General features: G+C 45.9%; 1 protein-coding gene across 4 annotated transcripts in view; it reads left to right on the plus strand.

Moving 5' to 3' along the window:
- kdm5ba (lysine demethylase 5Ba) overlaps positions 1 to 23,029 on the plus strand; it is a 676,108-nt gene that overhangs the window by 525,273 nt on the left and 127,806 nt on the right. For all 4 annotated transcript variants that reach the window (XR_011935801.1, XM_072480724.1, XM_072480725.1 and 1 more), the window contains exons 21-22: positions 15,204 to 15,383; positions 21,007 to 21,114. Coding sequence is in view for 3 of the 4 variants with exons in the window: in XM_072480724.1 (XP_072336825.1) it covers positions 15,204 to 15,383; positions 21,007 to 21,114 (288 nt within the window). In the remaining variant the exon portion in view is untranslated. The remainder of the gene's footprint in view (positions 1 to 15,203; positions 15,384 to 21,006; positions 21,115 to 23,029) is intronic.

The raw sequence follows: 23,029 nt of genomic DNA on the forward strand, positions 1-23,029 counted from the left end.
TCTCCCAATCTATAGCCATTCAGATAATAATCTGCTGCCTTGTCTTTTGCTACCAAAGAGGATGACCTCATATTTATCCACATTATGCTGTATCTATCATGCATTTGCCCACTCACACAACTTGTACAAGTCACACTGAAGCATCTCTGCAGCTCACCCGCTCACCCAGCTTTGTGACATCTGCAAATTTGGAGGTATTACATTTTGTTCTCTCATCTATGTCATTAATATACTTTGTGAAAAGCTGTATCCTAACACTGATTCCTGCGGTACCCCACTAGTCACTGCCTGCCATTTGGAAAGAGACCCGTTTCTTCCGATTCTTTGTTTCCTGTCTGCCAACCGGTTTTCTATCCACCTCCAGTCCCATGTGCTTTAATTTTACACGCTAATCTCTGATGTGAGATTTTGTCGAAAGCCTTCTGAAAGTTCAAACAAACCACATCCACTAGCTCCACCTTGTCAATTCTCCGAGTTACATTCTCAAAGAATTGCAGTAGATTTGTCAAGTACAATTTTCCTTTTGTTAATCCATGAGGTTTACCAGGATGTTGCCTGGTCTGGAGGATATTAGCCATGAGGAGAGATTGGATAAACTCAGATTATTTTCACTAGAACGGCGGAGGTTTAGGGGTGACCTGATAAAAGTTTGCAAAATTATGAGTTGCAAGGACAGAGTGGATAGTCAGAAGCTTTTTCCCAGGGTGAAAAAGTCAATTACTAGGAGACATAGGTTTAAGGGGTGAGGGACAAAGTTTAGAGGAGATGTGCGAGGGAGGTTTTTTACACAGAGGGTGGTGAGTGCCTTGACTCGCTGCTGGGGGAGGTGGTGGAAGCAGGTATGACAGCGACATTGAAGAGGCATCTTGAAAAATACATGAATGGGATCGGAATAGAGGGATACGGACCCCAAATGTGCAGAAGCTTTTAGTTTAGACAGGCATCATGATCGGCACAGGCTTGGAGGACCGAAGGGCCTGTTCCTGTGCTGTACTGTTATTTGTTCTTTATTCATGCTGACTTTTTTTGATCCTGCCGCTGTTTTCCAAGTGCTGTGCTATTAAATCTTTTATAATGGACTCTAACGTTTTCCCCACTACTGACATCAGGCTGACTTGTCCATTATGCCTGTTTTCACTCTGCCACCCTTTTTAAATAGGGGGTTACATTAACTACCCTCCAATCCATAGGCATTCGCGAAGACAAGTGGTATAGAACATAGAACATTACAGCGCAGTACAGGACCTTCGGCCCTCGATGTTGCGCTGACCTGTGAAACCACTCTAAAGCCCATCTACACTATTCCCTTATCGTCCATATATCTATCCAATGACCATTTGAATGCCCTTAGTGTTGGCGAGTCCACACTGTTGCAGGCAGGGCATTCCACGCCCTTACAACTCTGAGTAAAGAGCCTACCTCTGACATCTGTCCTATATCTATCTCCCCTCAATTTAATGCTATGTCTCCTCGTGCTAGACATCACCATCCGAGGAAAAAGGCTCTCACTGTCCACCCTATCCAATCCTCTGATCATCTTGTATGCCCCAATTAAGTCACCTCTTAACCTTCTTCTCTCTAACGAAAACAGCCTCAAGTCCCTCTGCCTTTCCTCATAAGATCTTCCCTCCATACCAGGCAACATTCTGGTAAATCTCCTCTGCACCCTTTCCAATGCTTCCACATCCTTCCTATAATGCGGCGCCCAGAATTGCACGCAATACTCGGCTGCACCAGAGTTTTGTACAGCTGCAACATGACTTCATGGCTCCGAAACTCAATCCCTCTACCAATAAAAGCTAACACATCGTACGCCTTCTTAACAACCCTCTCAACCTGGGTGGCAACTATCAGGGATCTATGTACATGGACACCGAGATCTCTCTGCTCATCCACACTGCCAAGAATCTTACCATTAGCCCAGTACTCTGTCTTCCTGTTATTCCTTCCAAAATGAATCACCTCACACTTTTCTGCATTAAACTCCATTTGCCACCTCTCAGCCCAACGCTGCAGCTTATCTATAGAACATAGAACAATACAGCGCAGTACAGGCCCTTCGGCCCACGATGTTGCACCGAAACAAAAGCCATCTAACCTACACTATGCCATTATCATCCATATGCTTATCCAATAAACTTTTAAATGCCCTCAATGTTGGCGAGTTCACTACTGTAGCAGGTAGGGCATTCCACGGCCTCACTACTCTCTGCGTAAAGAACCTACCTCTGACCTCTGTCCTATATCTATTACCCCTCAGTTTAAAGTTATGTCCCCTCGTGCCAGCCATATCCATCCGCGGGAGAAGGCTCTCACTGTCCACCCTATCCAACCCCCTGATCATTTTGTATGCCTCTATTAAGTCTCCTCTTAACCTTCTTCTCTCTAACGAAAACAACCTCAAGTCCATCAGCCTTTCCTCATAAGATTTTCCCTCCATACCAGGCAACATCCTGGTAAATCTCCTCTGCACCCGCTCCAAAGCCTCCACGTCCTTCCTATAATGCGGTGACCAGAACTGTACGCAATACTCCAAATGCGGCCGTACCAGAGTTCTGTACAGCTGCAACATGACCTCCCGACTCCGGAACTCAATCCCTCTACCAATAAAGGCCAACACTCCATAGGCCTTCTTCACAACCCTATCAACCTGGGTCCCCCTGTAACTTGTAACATCCTTCCGCACTGTCCACAACTCCACCGACTTTAGTGTCATATGCAAATTTACTCACCCATCCTTCTATGCCCTCCTCCAGGTCATTTATAAAAATGACAAACAGCAGTGGCCCCAAAACAGATCCTTGTGGTCCACCACTAGTAACTGGACTCCAGTCTGAACATTTCCCATCAACCACCACCCTTTGTCTTCTTCCAGATAGCCAATTTCTGATCCAAACTGCTAAATCACCCTGAATCCCATGCCTCCATATTTTCTGCAGTAGCCTACCGTGGGGAACCTTATCAACGCTTTACTGAAATCCATATACACCACATCAACTGCTTTACCCTCATCCACCTGTTTGGTCACCTTCTCAAAGAACTCAATAAGGTTTGTGAGGCACGACCTACCCTTCACAAAACCGTGTTGACTACCTCTAATCAAATTATTCCTTTCCAGATGATTATACATCCTATCTCTTGTAAACCTTTCCAAGATTTTGCCCATAACAGAAGTAAGGCTCACTGGTCTATAGTTACCGGGGTTGTCTCTACTCCCCTTCTTGAACAAGGGGACAACATTTGCTATCCTCCAGTCTTCTGGAACTATTCCTCTAGACAAAAATGACTTAAAGATCAAAGCCAAAGGCTCAGCAATCTCCTCCCTAGCTTCCCAAAGAATCCTAGGATAAATCCCATCCGGCCCAGGTGACTTATCTATTTTCACACTTTCCAGAATTGCTAACACCTACTCCTTATGAACCTCAAGCCCTTCTAGCCTAGTAGCCTGAATCTCAGTATTCTCCTCGACAACATTGTCTTTTTCCTGTGTGAATACTGACGAAAAATATTCATTTAGTACCTCTCCTATCTCCTCGGACTCCACGCGCAACTTCCCACTACTGTCCTTGACTGGCCCTACTCTTACCCTTGTCATTCTTTTATTCCTGGCATATCTATAGAAAGCTTTAGAGTTATCCCTGATCCTACCTGCCAAAGACTTCTCATGTCCCCTCCTGGCTCTTCTTAGCTCTCTCTTTAGGTCCTTCATAGCTAACTTGTAACTCTCGAGTGCCCTCACTGAACCTTCATGTCTCATCTTTACATAAGCCTCCTTCTTCCTCTTGACAAGTGCATCGACTGCTTTAGTAAACCACGGTTCCCTTGCTCGACCACTTCCTCCCTGCCTGACAGGTACATACTTATCAAGGACACGCAGTAGCTGTTCCCTGAACAAGCTCCACATTTCCATTGTGCCCATCCCCTGCAGTTTTCCTCTCCATCCGATGCATCCTAAGTCTTGCCTCATCGCATCATAATTGCCTTTCCCCCAGATATAACTCTTGCCCTGCGGTATATACCTATCCCGTTCCATCACTAAAGTAAACATAATCGAATTATGGTCACTATCACCAAAGTGCTCACCTACCTCCAAATCTAACACATGTCCTGGTTCATTACCCAATACCAAATCCAATATGTCCTCGCTTCTCGTTGGCTTATATACATATTGTGTCAGGAAACCTTCCTGCACACATTGGACAAAAATGGACCCATCTAAAGTACTCGAACTATAGCGTTTCCAGTCAATATTTGGAAAGTTAAAGTCCCCCGAAACAACTACCCTGTTGCTTTCGCTCCTATCCAGAATCATCTTTGCAATCCTTTCCTCTACATCTCTGAAACTTTTCGGAGGCCTATAGAAAACCCCTAACAGGGTGACCTCTCCTTTCCTGTTTCTAACCTCAGCCCATACTACCTCAGTAGACGAGTCCTCATCAGACCTCCTTTCTGCCACCGTAATACTGTCCTTGACTAACAATGCCACCCCTCCCCCTCTTTTACCACCTTCCCTGAGCTTATTGAAATATCTAAACCCCGGCACCTGCAACAACCATTCCTGGCCTTTGGATTTGAGTATTGAATAGGGGGACCCATTTGTGTGGTAGATTTAGATTTTCAGAAAGCTTTTGATCGGGTCCCAAACAAGAGGTTAGTAAACAAAATTAGAGCACATAGGACTTCGGTAAATATAGTGGCATGGATTCAGAACTGGTTAACAGACAAAAAACTAAAAATAGGGGTAAATAGGTAATTTGCATGTTGGCAGGCTGCGATTAATAGGGTACTGTAAGGATCAGTGCTTGGGGCCCCAACAGTTCACAATATATATCAATTATTTGGATGCTAGGATTAAATGTAATATTTCCAAGTTGATAGATGACACAGAACTAGGTGAAGCATGAGTTGAGGAGGATGCAAAGACTTCAAGGGGATTTGGAGAGGCGAACGAGTGGGCAAAAAATTGGCAGGTGGAATACAGTATGGAGAAATATGAGGTTATCCATTTTGTTCGAGTATTTTTTAAATGGTGAAAGGCTGGGAAGTGTTGAATTTCAAAAGAAATGCGTATCCTTGTTCATGAGTCATGTTGGCCTTTATTACAAGAGAATTTAAGTACAGGAGTAAAGATGTCTTGCTGGAATTTAGAAGTATGAGAGCTGATCTCATTCAAATATATAAAATTCTTACAGGTCTTGACAGTGTAAGTGCGGGTAAGGATGTTTCCTCTGGCTGGGTATGTCTAGAACCGGGGGGCACAGACTCAGAATAAGGTGCACGCTACATACAACTGAGGTGAAGAGGAATTTCTTATCTCAGAGAGTGATGAATCTCTTCCCCAGAGGGCCTGTGAAGGCCCAGTCATTTGCACATGCTTAAGACTGAGAACAATAGATTTTTAAATACATCAAGGTTAGTGCAGAAATATTACATTCAAGTGGAAGATCAGTCATGATCTCATTGAATGGTGCAGTGGGCTCAAAGAGCTGAATGGTCAACTGCTTCTATTTCTTATGTTTTTAAATCATTTACACACAAATGTTAAGGATTTGGAATGCACTGTCTGGGGGTATGATGGAGGCAGATTTTTAAAAGAGAACTGGGCAATCAGCTGGAGAGAGTGAATTTGGAATGTTATGGAATAAAGGCACAGGAGCCAGACCTAATTGAGTTGTTCTTGCTGAGATCTGGCATAGACATGATGGGTCAAGTGGCCTCCTTATGTGCTGTCACCATTCTATGATCATACTGAATGGTGGAGCAGTCTCGAGGAACAGATCATCTAGCTCTATTCCTATTCCTTATGTTCTTACAAACTGAGATTTCTGCACTCTCCTAATTCAGGCTGTTGCACTTGGCAGCTTAATTGCTTTCTTCCCTTTCCTAATCCTTTTTGGAAGCATTTTTGTAATTTCTTCCAGTTAAGACCAAGGTTCTACACCTAAAATGTTCTCTTTGCAGTTGCGAATTTGACCAACTTAGTGTTCCAATATTTTCTGGTTTTGATTAATGACTACCTAAGATCAATGAATGGTTTTAAGATTAGTCTAGACTGATGAAATGAAAGACTCTTCTATACTGGCAGTTGGTTTGGGTGTCTATAAATTGGTGCTGAATTAGTGACTTGACTTTAGAATATTGTGGAAATTAAAAATTCGCATTCGGGGATTTTCTTAGTTCATTATTGTAAGGGGAGGCTTTCCTCGCATTAGTCTGGTGCCATATCCGGCTGGAGTGTGCTTGATATTAAGGGTGGGTGAGAATAATCACCGAAGAGTAAGCGGGTTGATTGTGGTAATGTTATGAGCCAACCTGAAGGTCATTTATGAGAATTTCGTTCTGCAAGTGTAAGAACCCATGGAGAGAATTGATCACTGTTGTATAGTATAAGCACTACTGCAGCGAAAGGGCAATTAATATGATAACTACTCCTTGACTGGACTAGCTCCTGCAGAGGAAGGAAAGAAAGTAGAGATTTGATGCTTCATTTTAATTTCACATTTTAATTATGGTTATGCCTCAGCTGAGTAGGTTTCAAAGCTTTTCTCTGAGCCTTATCAGTACTAAAGTGTTCCCGGCAGCTTCTTGTAATTATATATTTTTCTTTATTTTTTCTTGGGGCGTTAGTGTCACTGGTAAGGCAATATTCATGGCCCATCCCTAACTGCCCTTGAGAAGTATTGAATAGACTGTTGGTACTGAAAGTTGACAAGACACTGGGACCAGATGAAATACATCCAAGGATGTTGAAGAAAGTGAGAATGGAAATTGCAGGGGCATTGGCCATAATTTTCCAGTCTTTTCCAGACTCAGGGGGGTGCCAGAGGACTGGAAAATTGCAAATCATAAATTATCATAGAATTTACACCGTAGAAGGAGGCCATTCGGCCCATCGAGTCTGCATCAGCTCTTGGAAAGAGCACCCTACCCAAGGTCAACACCTCCACCCTATCCCCATAACTCAGTAACCCCACCCAACACTAAGGGCAATTTTGGACACTAAGGGCAATTTATCATGGCCAATCCACCTAACCTGCACATCTTTGGACTGTGGGAGGAAACCGGAGCACCCGGAGGAAACCCATGCACACACGGGGAGGATGTGCAGACTCCGCACAGACAGTGACCCAAGCCGGAATCGAACCTGTGACCCAGGAGCTGTGAAGCAATTGTACTATCCACAATGCTACTGTGCTGCCTTGCTTGAAAACGGTTGTAAGGATAGCCCAAGCAATTACATACCAGTCAGTTTAACATCAGTAGTGGGGCAGGCTTCTGTAAACAGTCATGTCAGAAAAAATTAGGAAAAATGTAGGTTGATTAGGAAGAGCCAGCATGGATTTATAAACGGGGAAATAGTGTTTGACTGAGTTTCTGCAGTTTTTTGAGGAGGTAACAAAGGGTTGGTATTGGTACTGCTATGGATGTGGTGTACATGGGGCTGGATTCTCCCAAAATGGGGCTATGTCCCTGCGCCAGCGTTAAACCGATGGTGTTCTACTCCAGACTTTCCTTTAACAAATATACAGCTATTCACTTACCCGCGCCACACCATCTGACCCGCCCGTTCACCACCCCGGCCACCCCCCGGTGCTTGATCCCACCAGGGCGGCTGCGGACTGAGTCCCAACCGGCCATATGTGGTTAGTACCACGCCGTCAGGAATTCAGCTGGTCGGGACCGGAGTAGCGCTGAGAGGGCCTCTGGCAATGGCGCCCCCAGCCGCGCCGCAGAATTCACGCAGGAGTGGCGCTGGGCCCGATTCTCGCGTGAAAGTTGATTCTCCGCCCCCGCGCCAAACACAATTTTGGCGCGAGGCGGCGGAGAATCCAGACCGTGGACTTTCAGAAGGCATGCTATACAGTGTCACTCAAAAGACTTGAGAATAGTTAGAGCTCATGGAATGAAAGGGACAGTCGCAAAGTGGATACAAAATTGACTGAATAATTTGAAGCAGAGAGTAAGGGTGAATGGATATTTTTCAGGCTGGAGGAAGATTTGCAGTGGTGATTTGCAGGGGCAGCATGGTAGCATAGTGGTTAGCATAGTAGCATTGTTGCCATTACAGAGACCTGGTTGAAGGAAGGGCAGGATTGGCAGCTAAACATTCCAGGATTTAGATGTTTCAGGCGGGATAGAGGGGGATGTAAAAGGGCTGGTTCGGGAGAATATAACAGCTGTACTACAGGAGGACACCTCAGAGGGCAGCGAGGCTATATGGGTAGAGATCAGGAATAAGAAGGGTGCAGTCACAATGTTGGGGGTTTACTACAGGCCTCCCAACAGCCAGCGGGAGATAGGGGAGCAGATAGGTAGACAGATTTTGGAAAAGGGTAAAAACAACAGGGTTGTTGTGATGGGAGACATCAACTTCCCCAATATTGACTGGGACTCACTTAGTGCCAGGGGCTTAGACGGGGCGGAGTTTGTAAGGAGCATCCAGGAGGGCTTCTTAAAACAATATGTAGACATGCCAACGAGGGAAGGGGCGGTACTGGACCTGGTATTGGGGAATGAGCCAGGCCAGGTGGTAGAAGTTTCAGTAGGGGAGCATTTCGGGAACAGTGACCACAATTCAGTAAGTTTTAAAGTGCTGGTGGACAAGGATAAGAGTGGTCCTAGGATGAATGTGCTAAATTGGGGGAAGGCTAATTATAACAATATTAGGCGGGAACTGAAGAACCTAGATTGGGGGCGGATGTTTGAGGGCAAATCAACATCTGACATGTGGGAGGCTTTCAAGTGTCAGTTGAAAGGAATTCAGGACCGGCATGTTCCTGTGAGGAAGAAGGATAGATACGGCAATTTTCGGGAACCTTGGATAACGAGAGATATTGTAGGCCTCGTCAAAAAGAAAAAGGAGGCATTTGTCAGGGCTAAAAGGCTGGGAACAGACGAAGCCTGTGTGGAATATAAGGAAAGTAGGAAGGAACTTAAGCAAGGAGTCAGGAGGGCTAGAAGGGGTCACGAAAAGTCATTGGCAAATAGGGATAAGGAAAATCCCAAGGCTTTTTACACATACATAAAAAGCAAGAGGGTAGCCAGGGAAAGGGTTGGCCCACTGAAGGATAGGCAAAGGAATCTCTGTGTGGAGCCAGAAGAAATGGGCGAGGTACTAAATGAATACTTTGCATCAGTATCCACCAAAGAGAAGGAATTGGTAGATGTTGAGTCTGGAGAAGGGTGAGTAGATAGCCTGGGTCACATTGAGATCCAAAAAGACGAGGTGTTGGGCGTCTTGAAAAATATTAAGGTAGATAAGTCCCCAGGGCCTGATGGGATCTACCCCAGAATACTGAAGGAGGCTAGAGAGGAAATTGCTGAGGCCTTGACAGAAATCTTTGGATCCTCACTGTCTTCAGGTGATGTCCCGGAGGACTGGAGAATAGCCAATGTTGTTCCTCTGTTTAAAAGGGAGGATAATCCAGGGAACTACAGGCCGGTGAGCCTTACTTCAGTGGTAGGGAAATTACTGGAGAGAATTCTTCGAGACAGGATCTACTCCCATTTGGAAGCAAATGGATGTATTAGTGAGAGGCAGCATGGTTTTGTGAAGGGGAGGTCGTGTCTCACTAACTTGATAGAGGTTTTCGAGGAGGTCACAAAGATGATGGATGCAGGTAGGGCAGTGGATGTTGTCCATATGGACTTCAGTAAGGCCTTTGACAAGGTCCCTCATGGTAGACTAGTACAAGAGGTGAAGTCACACGGGATCAGGGGTGAGTTGGCAAGGTGGATACAGAACTGGCTAGGTCATAGAAGGCAGAGAGTAGCAATGGAAGGATGCTTTTCTAATTGGAGGGCTGTGACCAGTGGTGTTCCGCAGGGACCAGTGCTGGGACCTTTGCTGTTTGTAGTATATATAAATGATTTGGAGGAAAATGTAACTGGTCTGATTAGTAAGTTTGCAGACGACACAAAGGTTGGTGGAATTGCGGATAGCGATGAGGACTGTCAGAGGATACAGCAGGATTTAGATTGTTTGGAGGCTTGGGCGGAGAGATGGCAGATGGAGTTTAATCCGGACAAATGTGAGGTAATGCATTTTGGAAGGTCTAATGCAGGTAGGGAATATACAGTGAATGGTAGAACCCTCAAGAGTATTGAAAGTCAGAGAGATCTAGGAGTACAGGTCCACAGGTCACTGAAAGGGGCAACACAGGTGGAGAAGGTAGTCAAGAAGGCGTACGGCATGCTTGCCTTCATTGGCCGGGGCATTGAGTATAAGAATTGGCAAGTCATGTTGCAGCTGTATAGAACCTTAGTTAAGCCACACTGGGAGTATAGTGTTCAATTCTGGTCGCCACACTACTAGAAGGATGTGGAGGCTTTAGAGAGGGTGCAGAAGAGATTTACCAGAATGTTGCCTGGTATGGAGGGCATTCGTTATGAGGAGCGGGTGAATAAACTCGGTTTGTTCTCACTGGAACGACGGAGGTTGAGGGGTGACCTGATGGAGGTCTACAAAATTATGAGGGGCACAGACAGAGTGGATAGTCAGAGGCTTTTCCCCAGGTTTAGAGGGGGTCAAATTCTCGGGGGCATAGGTTTAAGGTGAGAGGGGCAGGGTTTAGAGTAGATGTACGAGGCAAGTTTTTTACGCAGAAGGTAGTGGGTGCCTGGAACTCGCTACCGGAGGCGGTGGTGGAAGCAGGGACGATAATGACATTTAAGGGGCATCTTGACAAATACATGAATAGGATGGGAATAGAGGTATACGGACCCAGGAAGTGTAGAAGATTGTAGTTTAGTCGGGCAGCATGGTCGGCGCGGGCTTGGAGGGCCGAAGGGCCTGTTCCTGTGCTGTACGTTTCTTTGTTCTTTGTTCAGAATCCCAGGTTCGATTCCCGGCTTGGCCACTGTCTGTGCGGAGTCTGCACGTTCTCCCCGTGTCTTTGTGACACCGGTTTCCTCCCACAGTCCAAAGATGTGCGGATTAGGTAGATTGTCCATGCTAAATTGCCCTTAGTGTCCAAAAAGGTTAAATGGGGGTTACTGGGTTACAGAGATAGGGTAGAGTCTCTACGTGGGCTTGAGTAGGATGCTCTTTGTAAAGGCCGGTGCAGACTCGATGGGCCAAATGGCCTCCTTCTGCACTGTAAATTCTATGATTCTATGATCCCAGAGGTTGATTTTGGGACCCTTACTTTTCCTGGTACAAATGATCTAGATCTTGGTGTGCAGGGGACAGTTTCAAAGTTAACGGGTGACACAAAACTTGGAAGTTTTGTAAACTGTAAAGAGGAGAGTGTCGTACCTCAAAAGGACATTAACAAGTTGGTGGAGTGGGCAGATAGGTGGTGGATGAAGTTCAATGTGGGGAAGTGTGAGGTGATGCATTTTTGTCGGAAGAACATGGAGAGACAATACAGAGAGAACAAAGAAAACAAGGAACAATATCCAATACAGCACAGGAACAGGCCCTTCGGCCCTCTAAGCCTGTAGCGGTCATGATACCACCCTTGGTCAAAACCCTCAGCACTTTTTTTTAAAATAAATATTTTATTGAAAATTTTTGGTCAACCAACACAGTACATTGTGCATCCTTTACACAATATTATAACAACACAAATAACAATGACCTATTTTATAAACAAAAAATGAATAAATAATAAATAACAAAAATGAAAACTAGCCCTAATTGGCAACTGCCTTGTCACAAGTAACACTCTCCAAAAATATAATTTAACAGTCCAATATATAATTATCTGTAGCAACGACCTATACATATTATGCAGTATATATTAACAACCCTGAGAGTCCTTCTGGTTCCTCCTCCCCCCCACCCCCTCCCCCCCGATCCTGGGCTGCTGCTGCTGCCTTCTTTTTTCCATTCCGTCTATCTTTCTGCGAGGTATTCGACGAACGGTTGCCACCGCCTGGTGAACCCTTGAGCCGACCCCCTTAGGACGAACTTAATCCGCTCTAGCTTTATAAACCCTGCCATGTCATTTATCCAGGTCTCCACCCCCGGGGGCTTGGCTTCTTTCCACATTAGCAATATCCTGCGCCGGGCTACTAGGGACGCAAAGGCCAAAACATCGGCCTCTCTCGCCTCCTGCACTCCCGGCTCTTGTGCAACCCCAAATATAGCCAACCCCCAGCTTGGTTCGACCCGGACCCCTACTACTTTTGAAAGCACCTTTGTCACCCCCGTCCAAAACCCCTGTAGTGCCGTGCATGACCAAAACATATGGGTATGATTCGCTGGGCTTCTCGAGCACCTCGCACACCTATCCTCCACCCCAAAAAATTTACTGAGCCGTGCTCCAGTCATATGCGCCCTGTGTAATACCTTAAACTGTATCAGGCTTAGCCTGGCACACGAGGACGCGAGTTTACCCTGCTTAGGGCATCTGCCCACAGCCCCTCCTCGATCTCCTCCCCCAGCTCCTCTTCCCATTTCCCTTTTAGTTCATCTACCATAGACTCCCCTTCGTCCCTCATTTCCCTATATATATCTGACACCTTACCATCCCCCACCCATGTCTTTGAGATCACGCTGTCCTGCACCTCTTGTGTCGGGAGCTGCGGGAATTCCCTCACCTGTTGCCTCGCAAAAGCCCTCAGTTGCATATACCTGAATGCATTCCCTTGGGGCAACCCATATTTCTCGGTCAGCGCTCCCAGACTCGCGAACTTCCCATCCACAAACAGATCTTTCAGTTGCGTTATTCCTGCTCTTTGCCACATTCCATATCCCCCATCCATTCCCCCCGGGGCAAACCTATGGTTGTTTCTTATCGGGGACCCCCCCAAGGCTCCAGTCTTTCCCCTATGCCGTCTCCACTGTCCCCAAATCTTCAGTGTAGCCACCACCACCGGGCTTGTGGTGTAGTTCCTCGGTGAGAACGGCAATGGGGCTGTCACCATAGTCTGTAGGCTAGTCCCCCTACAGGACACCCTCTCTAATCTCTTCCACGCCGCTCCCTCCTCCTCTCCCATCCACTTACTCACCATCGAAATATTAGTGGCCCAATAATACTCACTTAGGCTCGGTCGTGCCAGCCCCCCCCCTATCCCTGCTACGCTGTAAGAATCCCTTCCTCACTCTCGGGGTCTTCCCGGCCCACACAAAACCCATGATGCTCTTTTCAATCCTTTTAAAAAAAGCCTTCGTGATCACCACCGGGAGGCACTGAAACACAAAGAGGAATCTCGGGAGGACCACCATCTTAACCGCCTGCACCCTCCCTGCCAGTGACAGGGATACCATATCCCATCTCTTGAAATCCTCCTCCATTTGTTCCACCAACCGCGTTAAATTTAACCTATGCAATGTGCCCCAATTCTTAGCTATCTGGATCCCCAGGTAACGAAAGTCCCTTGTTACCTTCCTCAACGGTAGGTCCTCTATTTCTCTACTCTGCTCCCCTGGATGCACCACAAACAACTCACTTTTCCCCATGTTCAATTTATACCCTGAAAAATCCCCAAACTCCCCAAGTATCCGCATTATTTCTGGCATCCCCTCCGCCGGGTCTGCCACGTATAGTAGCAAATCGTCCGCATACAAAGATACCCGGTGTTCTTCTCCTCCTCTAAGTACTCCCCTCCACTTCTTGGAACCCCTCAACGCTATCGCCAGGGGCTCAATCGCCAGTGCAAACAATAATGGGGACAGAGGGCATCCCTGCCTTGTCCCTCTATGGAGCCGAAAATATGCAGATCCCCGTCCATTCGTGACCACGCTCGCCACTGGGGCCCTATACAACAGCTGCACCCATCTAACATACCCCTCTCCCAAACCAAATCTCCTCAACACCTCCCACAAATAATCCCACTCCACTCTATCAAATGCTTTCTCGGCATCCATCGCCACTACTATCTCCGTTTCCCCCTCTGGTGGGGCCATCATCATTACCCCTAACAACCTCCGTATATTCGTGTTCAGCTGTCTCCCCTTCACAAACCCAGTTTGGTCCTCGTGGACCACCCCCGGGACACATTCCTCTATTCTCATTGCCATTACCTTGGCCAGGATCTTGGCATCTACATTTAGGAGGGAAATAGGTCTATAGGACCCGCATTGTAGCGATCCTGCCATCCTGTTAGTAGTGTATCTTCCATATTCTGCTTTATTGCAGGCTGACCTATTTGGGTCATCAGAGCCATCGGAATCGAATGTTTCCCCAGAAACTTTTGTAAAGGTTTTGTCATCTGTTCGACTAAGGTATCCTTATCAGTAAACTGAACTCCTGTCAAAACCAGGAGCCTATCCATGTTGCTCACTCTAGCACAGTCAAGTAATTTAAAGGCCAACACAGACTGTGGAAATTCCAGGTTGTGTTTCTGCAGTCTTTTATATAGTCTGCCAAATTCCATTATATAGTCTTCCATGGAGATATCCTCCATTTTCCAGAACTGATCAAAATCCGACCATGCTTCATACGCACTTAACAAGTCATCTTTTTTATAAATCTTATCCATATGATGTAATAAAGTCTCCAGACCTTCTCCTGAGTCTAACTCTTCCAATTCCAGCTCAGAAAGCACTTTGTTTCGGATTTAGGGGCTGTTTAGCACAGGGCTAAATCGCTGGCTTTGAAAGCAGACCAAGGCAGGCCAGCAGCACGGTTCAATTCCCGTACCAGCCTCCCCGAACAGGCGCCGGAATGTGGCGACTAGGGGCTTTTCACAGTAACTTCATTTGAAGCCTACTTGTGACAATAAGCGATTTTCATTTCATTTTACTGCCATATGGTAGAGAAAGAGCCAATGCCATACCTTGTTTTCTCTTTCCCAAAGCAGTTACCTTAGTCCACATAACTGCACTTCTCCATTGGTTGTACGATTCCCTTTCAGAAAATAAGGGAGGATAGTCATATCCAGCCATCTTTATCCTCGGTTCAGCCATATATCCCTTTTTTTTTTCTTTTCTCACTCACTCCTTGGTTTGATCTGGAAAAGTTGTATCTTTCAACCCTTCACATTTACACAGCAACCATCCTCTGCTACCAATTGTTAGACATTTTAGTTGCTGTGATATGAAGAGTCTAAAGTTCTGTTCCTTTTTCACAAACACACATTTATTTCCTTTCAACAGCCTTTGCACAAAACTCTCACTATACATCACCTGATAGAGGCCACCTGAAGCCCCTTTTCATATGTGTCAATTAATGGATACTTAACATAAATGAGACAACTAATTGCAATGTCTCTTAACCCATTATTTAACATTCCATTTGTGTATTTATTTTTAGAGTTCCAACCAGCATCCCCCAGTAGAAACATTGGTAGAACTTGTCACACGAGGCCATACAATCCCAGTATGTCTGGATCCACTGCCTCAACTTGAGTCCCTGTATGCAGATGTCGAGAGCTGGAAAGATTGTGCAGCTAAAACTTTTCTGAAAAAGAACTCCTGTTGCTCCCTTTACGAGGTAAGAAAACTGATGGTGCTATCCAAAAGAGAGTGTATTTGTATCCTGTGTTAAATATTTTTTTTAATCATTCATGGGATTTGGGCATCGCTGGCGTCAGCTTTTATTGCCCATCCCTAATTGCCATTATGGTATGCCCGCTTCTTGAACTGCTGTAGTCCATGTGTTGTAGGAACACCCACAGTGCTATTAGGAAGGAAGTTACAAGATTTTGACCGAGTAGCAGTGAAAGAATGGCCCTGTATTTCCAAGTCAGGATGGTGTGTGACTTGGAGAGGAACTTACAACTGGTGGTGTTCTAGTACATCTGTGCCCTTGTCTTTCTAGCTGGTAAAGGTCATGGGTTTGGAATGTGCTGTCGAAGGAGTCCTGGTGAGTTGCTACAATGCATTGTGTAGATGGTATACTTTGCCATTCTGTATCGGTGTTAGAAGATGTGACTGTTTAAGGTGGTAGATCGGTTCCCAGTCAATTGGGCTGCCTTGTCCTGGATGGTATCAAGCTCCTTTGAGTGTTGTTGGTGGTGCACTCAGCCAGGCAAGTGGAGAGTATTCCATTACACTCCTGATTCGTGCCTTGTAGCTGGTGGACAGGCTTTGGGGAGTCTCCACAAAATTCCCAGCCTCTGACCTGCTCTTGCAGCCACGGTATTTATATGACTTGACCCAGTTCAGTTTCTGCTCAATGGTAACCCCCCCCCAGGATCTTGAAAGTGCGGGATTCAGTGATGCTAATGCCATTGAATGTCATGGGGAGGTGGTTAGATTCTCTCTTGTAATGATGGTCATTGGTTGTCACTTGTGTGGCATGAATGTTATTTGCCACTTGTCAGCCCAAGCCTAAATATTGTCCCGATTTTCCTGCATATGCTTCAGACTGCTTCAGTATCTGAGGAGTCGTGCATGGTGCTGAACATTGTGCAAACATCAGTGAACATTTCCCACCTGTTTAGGGGCTGTTTAGCACAGGGCTAAATCGCTGGCTTTGAAAGCAGACCAAGGCAGGCCAGCAGCACGGTTCAATTCCCGTACCAGCCTCCCCGAACAGGCGCCGGAATGTGGCGACTAGGGGCTTTTCACAGTAACTTCATTTGAAGCCTACTTGTGACAATAAGCGATTTTCATTTTCATTTCACCTCTGACCTTATGATGGCGGGAAGGTCATTGATGAAGCAGCTGAAGATGCTTGGGTCTCAGACACTACCCAGAGGAGCTCCTGCAGAGGTTATTTTGGGGCTTTATAGCGCACACGGCAGGCATGGACAGGGGCTACAATTGGTTGGGATGGATTTGTACTGCATTTTGTGTAGTTGCTGTACTGGAACCCCTTGGCTAAGCGGGGCCGGATGTGTTTCCAGGGGAATTTTATAAAACGTTTGCAGACCAATTGGTGCCATTGCTAGTGGAGGCATTTGAAGACTGGGCGGACTGGGGTCACTTTCCGAGACGATGTGTCAGATGTCCATTTCCTTTTGTTGAAATAGGACAAGGACCCGGTGGAATGTGGATCATATCAACCAATTTAATTATTGAATGTGAATGCAAAGGTCCTGGCGAAGGTGCTGGCGCTCAGGTTGGAGGGGTGGTCGGGTAGGTTAAAACAGGTTTTGTGAAGGCTCTACTGTCATGGGAGGTCCGTTTAAGAAAAGTATTTGTCTTATCACATTGCTTCAGTGATGTCATTTTGTGGGTGGAGTTGAGCTGTGGCTGTGAGGTTTTTTTAGTTTCATTTTCAATTTGACTGCTATGGACTCAGGGAGAAAGAAGTGTTTTTTTCCTGTCTTTCTATGTTTTCATTGTAAAGAGTTGTTCCAGCAAAAAGCCCATTGATTATAGCTACCTGCTTTGGTAACTTAAAAGATATAGTTTGCTTTCTGGAAGGGTTTAAACCTGCTGGTGAGATGGGGTCAGAATCTCAGGGAAAGCCAGTCTTATTCAAGTGAGGATGCTAAGTGCTGGGCCACTCCCTTGAAACGGGGGTTTTGGTTTATGGGGATTTTGCTTTTGAATTGGAACAGTTAAGGGGGAATTCATTAAGTGTTATACATAGATTACTGTAGCTGGGTGGTATCTTTATGTTTGCAATTGATAAACATTTGTGTTGTATATATATATATATGTTAACTAAGTTCTTAGAATAAAACTTGTTTTGATTAAAGTGTCTGGGAAGACTGATGAATCACACCTGAAGGAAAGGCTCTTGTGCTCATCCTAGCCAAATTCAACATAAAGGTTGTAGGTCAGATGGACTTCATAAAATACTTTGGAATTTCTAAACTCTGGCCCATAACACTACTGAATGTGGTCCTCTCTCAGGCGGTGGGTTGGGTGGGGAGGGGACAAGTGGTGATAGTGGGGGTACTTGTTTGCGGTCTTGGAGTAGTTCGGGATAGGGCCTAAGTTTGTGTAGTGGGTGAAACTGTTGTATAAGGAACCAAGGGCCAGCGTTCTGACAAATCATGTAAACTTGGGTTATTTTCAGTTGTAAAGGGGAACGAGGCATGGGTGCCTTTGTCCCCCCTCCTATTCGCATTGGTGATTGGCCATTACTTTGACAAGTTTGGATAAGTGGAGGGGGATAATGAAGAGGGGAGGAGTGGCATAGGGTGTCGCTTTGTGCTGATGATCTTTTGTTGTACATTACAGACCAGGTTCCCATGGGGTCAGAGTGGGGCTTTTCCTAGAATCCCTACAGTGCAAAAGGAAGCCATTTGGCCCATCGAGTCTGCAATAACCCTCTGAAAGAGCACTCCACCCAAGCCCACTCCCCTGCCCTGTCCTATAACCTCTTAACCTAAACTACACATCTTTTGGACACTAAGGAGCAATTTAGCATGGCCAATTAACCCAACCTACACATCTTTGGACTGTGGGAGGAAACCGGAGAACCCAGAGGAAACTCACATAACACAAGGAGAATGTGCAAACTCCACACAGAGTCACCCAAAGCCGGAATTGAACCCAGGTCCTTGGTGCTGTGAGACAGCAGTGTTAACCGCTGTGCCATCATGCCGCCCCCAGTTAAGGTGGTTTGGGAAAAATGTTTCCCGGTCACTCCGTCGGGGAAAGGGGTTAACTTAGGGGTACTGCTGTTTCGTTTGACGAGCTCTCATTTTAAATACTTAGGGGTGCAGGTGGCTCAGGATTGGGGGAAGTTCCGGAAGTTAATTTTACAAGCTTAATGAGTAAGGTTAAGGCGGATTTACAGAGGCGGTATAGTCTCCCTCTACCTCTTGCCGGGTGAGTGAAGATGAATAGTTTGCCACTGTCTTCGTTTTTATTCCAGTGCCTGTCGGTGTTTCTACCAAAGGCGTTTTTTGTGGGTGTGGACGGTTTGATCTCGTTGTTTATATGGGAGGGTAAGGTGATGAAGATTCGGAAAATGTTCCTACAGAGGAACTGGCAGTCTGGGGGTTTGGCACTGCCGAACATAATGTATGGGCAGCGAACGCGAAGAAGGTGTTAGGATTGGTGCGGGGATCAGGAGGCAGTCTGTGTGAGGATGGAGGCTAGGTCGCATAAGGGTACAGGGCTGCGGGCGTTCGTACGGAATTCAGTGGTGGGGCCACATTAAAAATATGGAGGCAATTACAGCAGCATTTTAAGTCCAGGGGAAGGGAGAGGCATCGAAGATGGCTCCGATTAGGGACAATCGCACGTTTGAACTGGCTCGATTAGATGCCAGGTTTAGAGTTTTGGAGGATATGGGGGGTTTATTCCTGGAGGGGCAGTTTGCGAGTTTGGAGGAATTAGCAGAGAAGTACGGGTTAACGCAGTCAGAGGAGTTCAGATATTTGCAGGTTCGGAATTTTGCTGTGAAGGTTTTTCCGACCCTCCCGGTGTTGTCATCATTGGTGGAGGGGGTACTGTTGTTGGTGGGGACAGAAGAGGGGAGTACTTCTGAAATTTATGGGGTGGATTCTGGCAGAGGGCAGCATGGTAGCCTTGTGGATAGCACAATTGCTTCACAGCTCCAGGGTCCCAGGTTCAATTCTGGCTTGAGTCACTGTCTGTGCGGAGTCTGCACATCCTCCCCGTGTGTGCGTGGGTTTCCTCCGGGTGCTCCGGTTTCCTCCCACAGTCCAAAGATGTGCAGGTTAGGTGGATTGGCCATGATAAATTGTCCTTAGTGTTGGCTGGGGTTACTGGGTTATGGGGATAGGGTGGCGGTGTTGACCTTGGGTAGGGTGCTCTTTCCAATAGCCGGTGCAGACTCGATGGGCCGAATGGCCTCCTGCACTGTAAATTCTATGAAATTCTATGACACAGTGCGCTGGAGGAGATTAAGTCCAAGTGGAAGGAATAACGGGGGTGCGGGGAAGTGGAGGAGGGGGAGTGATGTGAAGCCCTGGGAGGGTGAATGCCACCGCGTCGTGTGCTGCTGAATCTTGCAATTATAAGGTTGTTGCAATGAGCAATATAGATATTTTTGAGTAGTAACACCCAAACTTAATTACTTGGTTTTCAGCAATTACTTGTCTTCGGCAATGAATAAACAATTGATTGAAAATGTTGTTTGGAAGTTGGAATGAAATGAAAAGTAAAGAATTGTATAAAAAATAAACTTGATAGGGATTTAGCTGCACTGAGGACTTGTGATGCAGATTAGTCTGGGAACAGAATGTAACAGATACTTTGCTAAGCAAAGTGGATACTAGTAGTCTAAGGACTTAGATCATAGCCATGCCCATTTGCAAAGCAGAGCTCTCTGATAAAAAACATTTGTGCAGAAAATAAAGTTGAAATCTGTCTGTGTCGAACCCATAAGTTCTACCCTGAACTTGAAGAAAGGTTGCCAAAACAAAGCTACAGGTCCTGTGTGGTATTTAGTTGCTGGATTTGGTTCTTAGTATCAACACCTATGGGATGTTGCTTCGGGGAAGATATATTCTCAGAGTTTAGGAAATTAGATAGATTTAGATTAAGAGGGGATAATGTAAGCATACGATCTGGGTAACCATTATTATAGTAAATTGTAAATGTTCATATGTGGCATTTCTTGAGTGTTTTAAAATTTAATAAACATTTTATTATTTGAATAATTTACAAGAAGACTGATCCCTTCCTTACCAGGTTTAATCTCTTTTTACATTTTTTTCCAAATCACAGAAATAAATAGTTAAGAACAGCATTACAAGTTTCCCTTCTGGGATTTGGGATGCCCTTGCACTGAACTTCAGTTGGGTTCATAATAATAATAATCTTTATTAATGTCACAAGTAGGCTTACATTAATACTCCAATGAAGTTACTGTGTTGAAACTGTTTGAAATCACAATGAGCAAAGTAAAGTGTGAGACATGTTGTAAAATGCCAGTATGCTGCCTGACAAATAAAGCGAGGGGTATGTTTATCTTTCCTGTAAAGTTTCCATATCACAAGTACCAGAACTTGTCGGTACTTGTAGGGTCGTTTAGACCATTGAGGGAATCAACAGACCTAAATCTTGAGAACTGTAACATATGATTAATGCAATTAAAACAACCCTTGACAGATTTGGTAATGTTGCTGAAACGTTGCAGTATTAGTGGGTCTTCCATGTCGGTGTCATGTTCTGTGAGATAAACTTTGAAATCTTCTACTGTTATTTTGTTTCTGATGAATGATCTATTTATTTTGTTTTAGGTGTTGTGTCCCAGGTCAGACATTTGTGCAACTGGACTAAAAAAGAAAATTAAGAAATCAAAAGAATGTTTGCAGAATGGAAAAGGGAAAGTTCCAAAACTCGAAAGTGTAAGTTAACTGAGCATTGAGTCAATGTCATTAGCAATGTCTTACTAACAGCATGTAAAGGATATGACTTCAACTTTGTGATGAATGTGGGAATTTCAAATGCATTATGCTGTAGATATTTGGTGCAGTGGGGTTTGAAAGCCTGAATTGGTGGTGTGTGACTACAGCAGTCATATTTTTTTTTTTAAATCCTGGTTTGAAAGGTTGGGAGCTAAGGTATCAGGCATTTTGCAGAAAAGCAGGTCCATTGAACAAAGAAAAGCACAGCACGGTAGCCTTGTGGATAGCACAATTGCTTCACAGCTCCAGGGTCCCAGGTTCGATTCTGGCTTGGGTCACTGTCTGTGCGGAGTCTGCACATCCTCCCCGTGTGTGCGTTGGTTTCCTCCGGGTGCTCCGGTTTCCTCCCACAGTCCAAAGATGTGCGGGTTAGGTGGATTGGCCATGATAAATTGCCCTTAGTGTCCAAAATTGCCCTTAGTGTTGGGTGGGGTTACTGGGTTATGGGGATAGGGTGGCGGTGTTGACCTTGGGTAGGGTGCTCTTTCCAAGAGCCGGTGCAGACTCGATGGGCTGAATGGCCTCCTGCTCTGTAAATTCTATGATACAGGAACAGGCCCTTCGATCCTCCAAGCCTGTGCCAATCATGATGCTCTGACTAAAAATAAACCTTTCTGTATCCCTCTATTTCTTCCCTATTCATGTACTCATCCAGATGCCTCTTAAATGTTGCTAATGTGCCTGCTTCTACCACTTCCTCTGGCAGTGCTTTTCAGGCACCCACCACTCTCTGCATGAAAAAACTACCCACCCACATCTCCCTTAAACTTTCCCTCTCACCTTGAACTTGTGCCCCCTTGTAATTGACACTTCCACCCTTGGAAAAAGCCTCTGACTGTCCACCTTGTCTATACCTCTCATAATTTTGTAGACCTCTGTCAGATCTCCCTTCAGTCTCTGTCTTTTCAAAGAAAACAATCCTAGTTTATTCAACCTCTCCTCATAAACAAAACCTCAAGACCAAGCATCACCCTGGTAAACCTTCTTTGGACTAGATTGGATTGGTTTATTGTCATGTGTACGGCGGTACAGTGAAAAGTATTGTTCTGACTTCCGGTTGCAGCTATGCGGAGCTAAGTCGCACATTCGGCAGCTCCCGCAAAAACTGACTTTTGGGCTTTTTTCAGGGCCCCCAACAGCACTTTTTCAATGTTTCCCGGTGTGGGAAGGAGATTATAACAATTCGCCGATAGTATATGGCTTCTACTAGGAGCGGGGCGACTAAAAAGGTGGTGGTGGACCCGAAGAAGGTGCGAGGGAAGAAGAACAAAATGGCGGCAGGCGGAGACCAGGCAGCGTGGATGCAGTGGGCGCAGGAGCAGCAGGAGGGTATCCAGTGCTGCTTCAGAGAGATTAAAGCGGACCTGCGAGAGCCGATGAAGGCTTCTATTGATAAGCTGCTGGGGACACAGACGACCCAGGGGGTGGCGATCCGCGAGGCCTGACAAAAGATCTCCGACAACAAGGACAAGATCTTAGGCCTCGCGGTAAAAGTGGAGGCGCATGAGGTGCTCCACAAGAAATGGCAGGAGCGGTTCGAGGAGAAGGAGAATCGGTCGAGGCGGAAGAATCTGCGAATTCTGGGCCTCCCGGAGGGGCTGGACGTGGGGGCCTATGTGGCCACCATGTTGAACTCGCTGATGGGAGCGAGGTCCTTCCAGGGGCCCCTGGAGCTGTAAGGGGCCCATAGAGTGCTGGCGAGCAGGCCCAAGGCTAACGAGCCTCCGAGGGCGGTGCTGGTGCGGTTTCATCGGTTCGCTGATCGGGAGTGTGTGCTCCGATGGGCCAAGAAGAAGAGGAGCAGCAGGTGGGAGAACGCGGAGGTTCGAATATACCAGGACTGGAGTGCGGGGGT

The sequence above is a fragment of the Scyliorhinus torazame genome, chromosome 17 (assembly GCF_047496885.1).
Source record: "Scyliorhinus torazame isolate Kashiwa2021f chromosome 17, sScyTor2.1, whole genome shotgun sequence".
NCBI lineage: Eukaryota > Metazoa > Chordata > Chondrichthyes > Carcharhiniformes > Scyliorhinidae > Scyliorhinus > Scyliorhinus torazame.